This window comes from Populus euphratica, unplaced genomic scaffold, assembly GCF_000495115.2.
Source record: "Populus euphratica unplaced genomic scaffold, PopEup_1.0 scaffold46.1, whole genome shotgun sequence".
Taxonomy (NCBI): Eukaryota; Viridiplantae; Streptophyta; class Magnoliopsida; order Malpighiales; family Salicaceae; genus Populus; species Populus euphratica.
Window position 1 is genome coordinate 628034 of NW_011499852.1, and position 13475 is coordinate 641508.

Consider the following 13475-nt stretch of genomic DNA (forward strand, 5'->3'; position numbering starts at 1 on the left):
TATACTAGAAGTATCGATGATGTTGTGATGATAATGGGAAAAGGAGGATAAAAATAGTGGAATTCATGGAGAGATTGAAGAACATAAAGAAAAGGGATAAGCAAGCTTTGTGGATAGCAAAGGCAATATAAAATCTTGCTTATTGTCCTGTAATCACAACCGATGTCAACTGGACCGCTATTCTCTTCAGAAGTCAGCATCACGATAACAATTATGTCATGTTTGTCATTAATAAAGATATTGATGGTTACTACTGGCTTATGGTGCTCGCTTGCTAATAATAAGGGAGGAAGTTCCATTTAAGAAAACATGCTAGAAAGAGATTACAATTAATTGAAAAAAATGGTACCATAATGATAATTGGTAAGCCAATCAAGATATGATACTGTACTACCTATTTTTAAACCCATCATTATTTGTCTTACCTGATGATTGAGTGTATTTATATGCTCAATCACTTGAAATTACTTCATGAAAAAAAAAAAAAAAGATGAGTGTCATGCTTATTATTGATAACAATATTTATGATTATAATTAATTTATGGCGCTCACTTGTCATTGTCTTTAAACGACGAAGAGTGTAACTAATCATTAGCTTCAAAATTAACTTTTCATCGTGTCTATAAATTTGTTTTCATTAAGATATATATCTAAAAAATGTTATCAATGTCGCTATAGCATGTTTTTAATGTTATATTCTCTTCTCTATTTTTTTTCTTTCTTTTTCTCTCTCCTGCTTTGACTTTTGTGCCCCCATTCCTCTCTCGTTCTTCCACCCTGGGATCTCCTTGCTCCGACTCCGGCCATTGAATCTACATGTTGACTAAGTAAAATGTTCATTATCTTGGGAGGGCACATTTCGTTTATTTTTCTGCCTGTTTGGGCTTTCAAGGCAAGGCATCTGGGCTGGCCTGAACGACATGGAGGACATTCTGTTTGGGCTTGGCTAGAATAGCGTGAAGTGGAGGTCGCTTGGGCCTAGCATCAACAGTTGGATTTATTTTTGGGACACCGCACGACCTCTTTTAAAAGAATTCCTACAAAACTTGTTGCGACGGAGAAAACATTGCACTTTCCTGATATTAAAAATGTAAATTTTGATATGATGATCTGCTGCTATTTTTATATTTTGATATTTAAATATTGATTCTGTTTCAAAATATTTTTATATTTAAAAATACAATGAAAAGATATATTTTTTAATTTTTAATTTATTTTTAACATTATTATATTAAAATAATATAAAAACAAAAAAATATAAAAAAATAAATATTTTAAAAAACACATATAGTTTTGAAATGATAAACTCCTACCGTGCTCCCATTCTTTCTTACAAGTTTTTCTCATCTCAACTTTTCTTAAATACTAACATGAACAAATGCCAGTAATCAAAACAAACTCGAAGAAAAAATACTAAACTATTTACATCATAACATTAATTTTCATGAGATTTTAATAAGATGTGTGCTCTCATATTATTAATACTATTTAAACTTACTGCAGTGTATATTTATTTTATTTATATATAAAAACTAGTTTAATCATCGTCTTCATTCATGTCCCATATAGATTATGGTGCGGATTCAAACAAATAGAATAGAAAATTCTGCATTGGTTTGCTAAAAACTAGTTTAATCATCGTCTTCATTCATGTCCCATATAGATTATGGTGCGGATTCAAACAAATAGAATAGAAAATTCTGCATTGGTTTGCTAAACCATTATTTTCCCTCCAATCTGCGACGAATGGCCTGCCTAATAACGGTGTATCAATTGCTTGTATGCTTCCTTGTTCTGGGAGTAATAGTCAATCTCCGCCTGCAAAGAATTCACATAAAACCATGAGAACTTGCATCATGCAGGAATTTAAGAAGATGTCAGAGCAGCCTCTCCTTTATTGCACCGTGCAGCTTGGAGGGTCCAAAGCATTATTGTGAACAGCTTTCTCGATCACTAGGTGCAAGCCAGCACTTATTTTGTTTCAAAGCAACTTCTAGGACCATTTCTACGTAATTGTTAAAATAAATTTGAAATAGAAGAGTTTTTAGACGCCCAGGGCAACTGAAATCCTTCCTCGATGTCCTTGGTTTAACAAGTAAACCCAACATCGTCCATCTATACCATAGCAGATCCTCACTGATTTTATGTCCTTGCATATTACTATTTGTTAAACCAAAACAGGACCTGTAATGGTCTACTGCTCATACATACCATTATTCTAGCTGATAAATCCAATATTATGACAGTATCACCAACATTTGGTTGAAACTGTTACAAGCAAACCAAAACTGAAGGCTTCATTTAAGCATGCACTTCCTGGACAACTCAATTAAGGGAAATTTAAGCATGCACTTCCTGGACAACTCAATTAAGGGAAAAACTAGTGCAGCTGTAAGAATTAGCCCATGATGGATCAAGGGCTTGAACCCCCATTTAAGACTTAGCTGATAAAGTAGGCTTCCAGGATTTCCATGCCAAATTGAGCTTGAGAAATAAGAAATTCTTATATTTTATTCAGATTCTTAGTGAGTAGGTTCAGCATCATCATTCAAAATGATCTTTGCGGACATACCTTGCGAACTCCTTTTATAGCAGCCAAAAGCTTTTCCCCAATAAGATCCTCCAACACACTGTCTTTCTTAAGAGCTTCTAGAGATTCAGGAAGTGATTGAGGCAATCTAGGAAGGTTTGCACAGAGAGAAGGGTTTTTATCTGTTTCAAGGTCAAGAATGAATACATTAGATGCCAGTACAATTTTCTTTAAGGACAGGAGCAGAGGCAATGGAATATCACTATGCAAAATCAGCTACAAAGGGATGTAAAAATTGAGCCCGAGTCAATGTTGAGATAATGTGTAGAGAACGAACCACATATGCAGATTTAGGACTTCACCCAGACCTTTAATTTAGCAATTCATATACAACTTTTCAGTTTTTCCAAAAGGTAAAGAAAGAATAAAATTTGTAGTAAAAAAGAAAATGAGTATACAGAGACCAATAGCTGTATGGATAAACAAAAATGTTAGGAGGTCGAAGGAATGGCCAAAAATAATGGTTAAAGTAGTGCAGAAAAAATCTTATGCCAAAAAAAAAAAAAGTTCTGGTGATAAAAAGTTGCTTGCGCAGAAAGCCTTTGTTAAAGCACCACAGGGGAAGTGAATAAAAATACAGATCTTAAGTTCTAACATACTTGCTCAAGTGCTAACCACTAATAAGTGGAAATTCATTGGTGTGTGAAACACATTGACAAAAGCTTGTCAGTCTACTGCCACACTAGGTATCAGTGTTCCACAAGAAAACCACTTTTTTACGACATTGTTCACATTTATGAAATTAAAACCAACCTTTTGACTAAAAGAAAGCAACACTGAATTTAAAAATTCACTAGCTAGATGCAATGTGAATAACTCCAGTCAATTAAGCTCAAAACAAAAAATACAAATGAAGCAATTCCATAAAAGCTTCCTTCATGTCTGGAATTATCAAAGATGAAATAAACTTACCAACAGGTTCAGGCAGACGAAGATGCTTTCTAAGGCCATCTATGCCAGCAGCCCCTATAGCAGCCAAGCCCAAGTATGGATTTGCACATGCATCGAAAGATTTAATTTCAAAGTTGCTCACCAAACCATCTATGATACCAGGTGGGCAAGCAGTTCTTAATGGAGCTTCCCTGTTTTCTTTTCCCCAACACTGGTATGCTCCACTCCATGTGTTTGGTTGTATTCGATCATAACTACAGGCACCAACAATTGGATGGGATATAAATATAGTGTACAAGGAGAAAATTTCCAGCATGTAATATTGAGTAACGACTTATTTAGAGTAGCATTAAGAAAGTTAAGATTCCCGCAAGTTGTGCATCCAAGATGGAAAGGTGCACGTGCACTTGGCTGTTTCAGTTAAAGTCCTCTGGAATCTTACTCGAATATAAGACCTAAAACTGAAATTTGATTGGCAAACTAAAAATGCAGTATTCCTATGTTAGGAAATACGTTAGAGGAGACTATAAGCTTAAGTTTTTGCAAGAAAACCCCTCATGTCATTTATCCATAACGAGAATGAGAAAACACATCAATTAGAAGAATAGGAATCACAAAGAACCAACATAAAATATAAAAAAAGACAACCTATTTGGAATTGGTGCTGTGAAGGCCAAAATTGAAGGAAGATGATGCAAAACCCCAGCCATAAACTCCTCTCCAATGCTCGAAATCCCATGCTTGGAAGGTCCACCAGATGCCATAAAAACATTTTCTCCATTTCTCAACAAGCTAATGTGCACATGGGATCCAGAACCAATGTCATCTAATGCAAGCCTAGAGAAAAAGAAAATGTCTTTAGATTAAGATTAAGCAGAGAAGAATATCAGGTTCTATAAAATTCAGAACCAGACATAAACAGTGCTTAAAAAATATAGCCAAGTGAACTTATAATGTCCATTGTTGGAGCATCCAAACTGAGAAGATTGTATTAAGTCATGGACAATAGTTTTGCACAGGGTATGGTGATACTTCAATTAAACAAAATGAAACAATTATTCAAGCAAAATAGGTGAAGCATATTGATGATGCCTATATTAAATGAAGTTATCATTTTCAAATCAATACTTGTCATTCAGTGAGCATCTTCTTATATTCAAAACTCCAATAGCAGAAAAGGTATCTTTTCCAGTCTCATACTATGAACAAGAAAACAAATATCTACCATATAAAAAGAAAATAGTGAACCTACTTTGGAACAAAAGTTGCCAATAATCCATGTTTCCTTGCAATAGCCCTAATAACTTCACGGGTATATATTAAGTTGTCAGCAGAGAGTGGGCAGGTTGTGTGTCCCATGGCCAATTCAAATTGACCTTTCCCAGCTTCTGCATGTAACTGTAAGAACATACCAAAATGAGGGGTGGGGGGTTAAAGGGACACGAAGAGAGAAAAAGACTTTCGATGAAAATCAAAGACTGTACATTATTCAAATATTTTTCTACGGAAAACCAAACCTGTTCTTCTTCTCAGTCTATTGGAATGCATAATTGAGAAAGCTTTTATATGATAAGAAATGTATAAGCTTCAGTAAATCATTCCCAATTTTTTAGTAGTGAAAGTGCATGACTAAAGCACTATGGGTCCATGTGAGCTGTTTTGGTGGGGCAATCATCTGTCTTATTTTCATTTGTGTCAAATTAAGGAATACAACTGAGTTTCTAGATTTATTTTGAAGGCTTGGAGCCTACAGCTTTTCGTCCTTCTTCTGTTCTTCTATTTTTCAGAAGTTTTCTTTTTCGCTTGCTTCAATATTCTGCTAAAAAGCTACTGTTCACAGCCCATTCCTAACCTGTTACTTCTAAAACAAGTCTTGTTCAACCTTAATTCCACATTAGTTTTAGTATCATTCAACTAAGTCATTGGCAAGCACTTTATGGTATGATTTGAATTCCTATGGTGAGCCCTGATTTTTCATTTCTGTGAGCAGTTCTTTTAGTCAAGAGCAGCGGGGAAGGCATTTTGTATCAACACTTAGACATGAAAAGGTCAGACGTGTCTAACTACCAATAATGGCAACATATAGTTGGCATACTTCTGGTTTATTGAAAATTCTTCTAAAATTTGAATCTGTTTAACCACGTTTGAGTTGTCTACAGTACCTGCTCCACTGTAATATCCAAGGAATGAAGAGCACCAACTATTTCATCAAGTATAGGGGAAACTAAATCAAATGATGCTGTAGAGCAGTAGGGACTTGAGTCAATGGGCACCCATTCTTCTTTCCCTTCACTGAAAAAGATTTTCCGCTTCAATTTAACAACAAATGTCACAGCCAATTTGATGCTTAAAGGACAAAAGGTCATGTCATATACCATGATACACTCTTCAAAAGCACAAACTCATTTTCAAAACCTGCATCCATTAACTGAATATAGGCACTAGAAAATCAGATGACAGATATCTAATATGAAAATATAAAATAAAGTACTTCCCATTTATAAGTATCAAAGATATAAATGCCGGACATACCAAGTCGAACTCATCCTTTAAGACTTTTAAAACCCTTCGCAAGGCCTCTCTTGGGCAATATTCCCAAGGTTCACCAGGTACAAGATGCATGTCAGCCAAAACCATTTCCTGCCGTTCCATCCTATAGTGGAAGAAACAATTTCAGTACAAATAAACAGCAATTATAAGCATTTTCAAATCCCCTCAATAGACACTAGGGGAACACAAACTGAGATTTTTAAATTATATGTGAACTAATTATAACCTAGGAACATTTGTCAAAAGTATTTCTACACCATCTTCTCCTTGCAAATTGGTTATGCTGTTGAATGAGCAATCTGCAACATTTTTATTTTCTGCCAAACAAATGTGACTTTTAGCTAAATCAGTGACTCTAGAAAAATAAGTGGTCACCCAATACTTGTAAATTTTTTTAGGAACTTAATATTGTCTATTGTAGGGATATAAGGTGGTTTTTCGAATGAAATGGAGAAGTGAGACAACCACCATAGCAGTTCTAGAAAACGAAGAGGACAGCTGCCAATGCTGTTCATTCAGGATGACAGCATATTAGTTTTAATTTCTGCGGTCCTTTTGTGAGATAGGATGTAGGATAGCACCCTGCATCCCTATAGTTGTTTCCCCATCTGATATTCAATTTTAGAACTCTTGTCTTGATTTTTTGTTCCTTTTCTTTATTGGAGGATGTCCACCTCGCCAAATTGATAATGCACCTCTTTTCTTTCAAATCAAAAGCTCTTTCATTTTAAGAAATAGCAAATTAACTTCTCCTCTAAGGATAACCTTATACTTTTTTGTGGCCTGAGTTGATAAAAGTCAGGCACAAGTACCGGTGATCAAGAACATGCAATATCCAAGTGGAGTGCCTTTGCCTAGGGATCTGATAATGAGAATAAAAAAGTGGAACTAGAGCATAAATTGTTCTCTCTGGCAATCTTCAGTCAGATGCCTGATCTGGTCTGTACTAGGTCCTTGAGCACTAATCTTTTACAGGCATATTGACATGTTTTAGTTGCAAATGAAAATTTAAAAAACAGAAAGTGCATGGAAATACATGACAGCATAAAATAAAACACCAGTGACAATCTCAGATGTAGAAATAGTACCATGGAATTTTCTTTCTGGTTGTTACGTCAGGTATTAGTCTGATCTCACCTACTCCAGTAAGACCAGTCTCATCTGCTGGAGAATCAGCAGCTGAACTCATTCCCATAGACGCATGAGTCAAGCCGACACCATTCTTCCTAACAATGTCACTGAAGCGCTTTACTGGAACAGCCTGAAAAGACAAATGGAAATTAAAACTATAAAACTAACTATGCTAGAAGACTAATAGTGAAGTCTAGAATGGTGTCAAGTTTTCCCATATGTCACAGACCAATGGAAGTTTATAACTCTTTTCTATGCTTCCTTAAAAAATCTCCCATTGAATCATGAAAAAGGCAGACCCAAGCTACAGGAAAGCACTATCAAAAATCCAAATTTTAAAAAACAACTTACACGACATCGGTGCTGTCCAGAGGTGTCAACCCACATGATACGAACAAGTGAACTGCTATTTTCTAGAGCTCTACTCTCAATCTTCACAGGATTGACAGAAACAGTATCCTTTGAACTAAAAGCATTTGCATCCACATTAATCTTGTAAAATTTAATAGCATTTAGAGCAAAAATATCTTTAGCTGCTTCAATAGCTTCAGCTAATGTGAGATCACCATCAATGGCTGCATCACGTAGAACAGAAAATAAACATTCGCGTGCTTTCTTTGCACCTGAAAAGCCATGAGCAATAGTTTTAAATGATAGTCTTTATAAAGCTTCCAAGAAATATGGCAACTCCATAAGTTTATTAGAAGGAAAAAAGCATGGTCTTTCAACTTCCTTATTTACAATACCAAAAAAATACAGCTACCCCGTTGATGCTTCCACATGCTCATTTTTCTACAAACTAATTTGGCTGGCAGTGATGTATGTATGCATCAATGACTGGTTACTCCACTAACAAGGGAGCATATCAGCATGCAGAAATGTTCCAAGGACATCAGAAGCCTTTGCTTGGGATCAAGTATTTTCCTTACTTTTCTTGAAGGAAGACTGATCCTAAGTTAAACAAGAACAAATCCCTGACCATGTGCAATTTTTTGAAATATTCCTAGCTGTCACCTCCACCATAATGAAGTGACAATATATGAAATACTAGTCTCGTAGAGATTGAGAAACATCCAATGATATGAAATATAAAGAAAATATATTCTAACATGGCTCCCACAGAAGTCTAGTATAAAACTTGTATCTTATGTAGCCATAGATAGATACATTTTGGACAGTAAATTAGCTATTTTCTTACATAAAGGACACAAAAATTGATAAAGTATGTTAATCCTAAGAAATGAGGCCACAGTCCAACATCATCAAATACAATAAGACACAAAAGGAACAGTGCATCCACTTTATAGTCATGTGCAGAACACTTACAAAATAAACTTCAGACTTTAGATCGATGAAATTTCAGGCAAAACATGCATTATTTTCAAAGAAAATAAACAAACCTAAGTAGTAAGTTTCAGGAAATGCATAGCCATCTGTGCTGAACATAACCTGCAGGTTCGTTGACATTGACATCAAACATCATTAGTATAGACAAACTTCATGAACATCATTGGAAAAGATGAAATAAAACTCATCGAAGATAGAGTTCTGAAATGTGTAAACTAATCCATGTACAGAATCCATTTTTTCTGTATTTTCTCAATAGGGACTGTTGTCACCTTCTTTATTGGGGCCAATTCCAAAAGTTCTTTGACAGAAGATATCATGCCTTGGACACTGAGTTTAGGAACAGCCAATCCAAAGTCAAGGTACACCTGAAAGTAAAGACATTGGATCATTTTCACAAGAATTTCTGGGCAAGCAACGTAATTACATGTATAGAAAGTAAAAAGAATCCATTGGAAATTAATGATTTCACCTGGGGATAAACAGAGGCAAGGTATGATGCTTCCCTTGAAAATGGGTATGATGCATGTAAGAGAACAACTCGACACTTGGAAAATCTCTCATCCTCAAGAAGCATTCGAAGATGAAGAGGATTGGACAACCGTAAATCCAAATCTTTGTCTCCAAAACTAAATTTGAGAAAGAATACTCATTTAATAATTTTAAAAAAAATATGTATGAGCATTTAGATGATCAATTCCTTGTCTTGGCTATAAATAGGGAAACGAAAATAATGATTACATGTGCATCAAGCTGAATCCATCTACCCCACCCACAGAAACTAACAGCTTCCTTTAAACTATTTAGTTACAGCCATTAGAATTTACATGGCAATACTTGAATGAATGAGGTCCTTAACATTAACTTCAAAATTAAAACTATTAAGCTTCACATATTGGGTTTTCAGCTCAATGGTACTCTTGGTCTCAATTTCATGTCCCACCTTTGTCAATTCATCACTGATCTCAATAAATAAATAAATGTATAAACAACAGTCAGCTTCGGGCTGGAGTCTAGGTTTCCAGTTCCTTTCCCATAATTCCTAGAAATAATCATAGCATAAGTGCAACTAGTTTAACAAAGCCAAAAATCTTTTTTACCCAGTGTGTATCTGCATCGGCAAGTCAAAGCTTAGAGAAACCTCTAGACTCAGTGTGAAAATATAGTCGATAAAGCTTTTGTTTACTATGCGAGTAGGATTCCCATCTGCAAAGAAGAATGGATCAATTATTAAATGCAATAATGGTAGAACGGAAAAAATGTCAATCCACATTTCACACTCACCACGTAAAACTTCACCAAGGCCTTTCTCAGCATCTTTTCTAGCAACATTTGTATTAATCTCTAGACCACTGCGGTATGCAACTATGCTTTTCAAGCCAACTATCTTATCAGCAACTGTAATAGATTGTAAGAAACTAACAGAAAAAAAAAAAGGACAGCTCTACTTATAACCATTAAAACATAAAATAGTAGATGCACAAAAATGGCTACAGCTAACTGAAAGGATATGATTTCAATTTTCTAACAAAAGCTTCAGTGAACTTGTCCAGTGTCCAGCCATCTGGTATCTCCTGTAAAAGCACAGAATAAAAAGAACAGCCTCATAAGACCCTAAAATTAAAAGGGCCATAGAGACACTGATGACTGCATGTAAAAATTCTGACTTTTAAACAAATAAAATAATATCATTCCATCAAAAAAAAAAATAGGTGAGTAATTTTAAGAAAAGAAAATAATAATCAGAGATCGAAAAAAAATTTAAGAAACCAGTCAAGGGTCATTATTAATTTCTACCTCTTGATCAAAATTGAACTCAAGGTTTATATATTAATGCCTCATTGGCCTAGATATTAATGCCTGCTTCATAATACACAACCACCATTAAAACAAAAAGGTATGACCCCAACAACCCATGAAAGCTACAAAGAATTAATATCACAGACTGGCTTAAATACCGACAACATTAATTTTGTGCAAAACATAAGAGTATCTCACACTATCAAGAATTTCCTCAGCTAAGGTTTCAATCCTCAAAATTCGACCAACAAAAGGAGCCAAACTCTTGTGCCACTCAATACCAAGCTTCTCATCCAATTTCAGTCCATCATCAATCAATATAGCAGATATCCTCGCAGCTTCAAAGCATTTCAAGCTACTATATTCCAACCCTGACGATCTGCGATATTCTTCAACACCTTTCAATGAATTCTCACAGCCATACAACTCCGCAATCTCCCTCAAATTTCTCTGCCAAAAACCAAAACAAACCCATAATTATTATCATTATGATTGCATAAAGAAAGAAACACATGAAGATATATGTGTTATTTTTGTGCGTGTGAGGAGGGTACCTTGAAGGAGAGGGAGTGAGGGGCAAAGGACAAGGCAGCGGCGCCAGTGGCTTCAGTGAATGCATTGATAAAAGAAAATGAAGAATTCAGAGCTACAATGTTGTGAGCATGAGCGTCTACTAATCCCACCTTCTCTATTGCTTCTCTTAACTCTGAAAACTCCATTTTCTTGATTTCTTGTGTGTCTCTGTGTGTCTTGCCTATTTATTTGACCAGAGGTAGAAGAAGCGGTCCTCTCTGTGTTTGGTTTTGGACCTTCTACCAGTTCCGTTAATAGTTGTGCCTTTTTCTATGTAAGGAAATTAATAATTAATTAGAAAACATGGCCTTATAAGCGTAGATTGACCTTTCCTAGCCTTCTCTATCAGGCATGGTCTTATTTGTCAATAAATCTCCAGTAGGTCCAAGGGTCCGTTTGTTTTGTACCTTTTGAATTTGCGCTGTAAGATCAAATTTTGTTATGAAGCAGTTTTTATATTTTTTAATTAAATTTCATAAAAAAAAAGTTTTATTTTTAAATTTTTTAATTATTTTTTTAATTTGAAATATTTTTATTTTTTATTCATTTTAAATTATTTTTTTATATTTTCAATATTATTTTAATGAATTAATATTAAAAATAAATTTTTAAAAATAAAAAAATTATTTTGATATATTTCCAAATAAAAAAGCACTTTTCAAAAGCAATAATAACCAAATATTTTATATATATTTTTTGTTCCACATAAATTTCAACCATAATTTTTACAAAATAAATACTAAATCCAACTAATCATATTTAATCATATTTTTTAAAATTTATTTTTTAAAATCACAATCATAAAAACTACATTAAAAACCAACATACTCTAAAATGTAAATCAGATAATTTGATAGGTATTCATAATTATTTTATAAAAATAAAATAAAAGTTGATTTTCATAAAATATTTTTCTAATATTCTCATGTTTAGTTACAAAACAATTCATTAATAAAATTTATTTTACAATAAAAATTATAAATTTTAAATAAAAAATATTATTCAGTTTAAATATCAAAAAATAAAATATCAATAAAATATTATATAAATGTCAAGTGATTTAAAAAACTTATTTGTAACTATATTAAGTCTCATGTGATGTATAATTATGTATATAATGAAAAATGAGGATAGCTTTTATATAATGAAAATTTTTAATTTTTTTAAAATATTTTTAAAACAAAAAATAAACGGGAAAGGTTTTTCAAGACAGATGTTATCTCATCTGAATTGCCTTCGACATGGCTTTAGATACTAGAGCTGAGTGTACTGGGTTTAGATATTAAGTCATCATTCGAAGTGGTCCAGTGCCTGCCACCGCTTCGAAGGATGACAGCGTAGTGTTCACTGGTTCGGTGACTTGTCTTATGTTATGATTTCATTTTTTTATATAAAAATATTTAAAATAAAATAAAGATTTTAAAAGTGTTAAGTATGTCAATAAAGTTCGATCCAATAGCTTGAATCTGACTATAATATCACATCTAAAAATATTAAATTTAGATTTAATTATAATTAAAGATATAAGAATTTTGGGTTTGTTTATAAAGTTACTACAAGAATATTAGAATATTTGATTTGATTGTTTTATCTGACTGAACATTTATGGTATGGTAGTTATGTCATGCTCTAGGATTTGTGGTTGGCAATCATGTCATACACTAATAAAATCCAGATTAATTATTTTGTTCTTAATTACTATTTTAATACTAAATGATTCTTATATAAAAAGAAAAAAGAAAAAAGTAATCTCAACTCTCACTGTATGCTAAACAAGATTGCGTAAGTGTGTGTCTGTATCTTATTAAAATATATATATATATATATATATATATATATACATATATATATATCTGCGCCCACGTGTATGTGTGGAAATAAAGAACCAAAGAGGGACTATCCGACTTTTATTACACTACTATTATTATAGAATATATTAAAAGGTAGAGAAGGTGTGGATGAATTATTTACTATTATTGTTATAGAATATATTAAAAGGTGGAAGGTGTGGATGAATTATTTACTACTATTGTTATATAATATATTAAAAGGCAGAAGGTGTGGATGAATTATTATATATGGACACCTTTTGTATACTCAAAAAATATTATGTATTTACTTTTTATATTTCAATAATTCATTTCAGTTCTCAAAGTTTTTTTTAGATGATTTGATCCTAATTTAAACCCAATTACATCTAATTTTTTAGACAATAGTAAAACTAAAAAAATAGTGAAATAAAAAAGATGTCAAATGCTGGTGGTATATTAAAGATTTTATAAAAAATACACTTAGATTTCTAATATTTAAAGATAACAGTATTTATATGATTTAGATACTTTAAATTTTTAAAATTTACTTTTGATATAAAAATCAGTTTTAATTATTTGTATTTCCTGGTTACACAAAAAAGATAGAGATGGGTGAGGAATTCCTGCGACCAAAAACAATTATCACTCACACCATTTTTAATTACTAAAATGATTTTTCTTGATATTCATGGTTTTTATTTTTAACTACAACAATAATTTTTCTTGGTGTTCGTATTTCCATACAATAAAAAAGAATTTGATAGGGTTTCTTTAAAACCTCA

At 33.0% G+C, this 13475-nt stretch overlaps 1 protein-coding gene across 1 annotated transcript; it reads right to left on the reverse strand.

Moving 5' to 3' along the window:
- Window positions 1–1450: 1450 nt before the first annotated feature.
- NODGS (nodulin/glutamine synthase-like protein) lies at window positions 1451–11147 on the reverse strand. Its single transcript, XM_011020516.1, has 18 exons — window positions 10864–11147; window positions 10508–10759; window positions 10022–10083; window positions 9794–9909; window positions 9610–9715; window positions 8982–9138; window positions 8782–8877; window positions 8563–8611; window positions 7514–7785; window positions 7120–7292; window positions 6014–6134; window positions 5857–5909; window positions 5644–5773; window positions 4734–4879; window positions 4130–4318; window positions 3503–3735; window positions 2573–2712; window positions 1451–1818 (listed from the first exon to the last, which is right to left on the reverse strand). Exons 1-18 carry the CDS (start codon window positions 11026–11028, stop codon window positions 1756–1758), a joined length of 2523 nt encoding a protein of 840 aa, XP_011018818.1. The 5' UTR covers window positions 11029–11147; the 3' UTR covers window positions 1451–1755.
- Between the last annotated feature and the right edge of the window lie 2328 nt (window positions 11148–13475).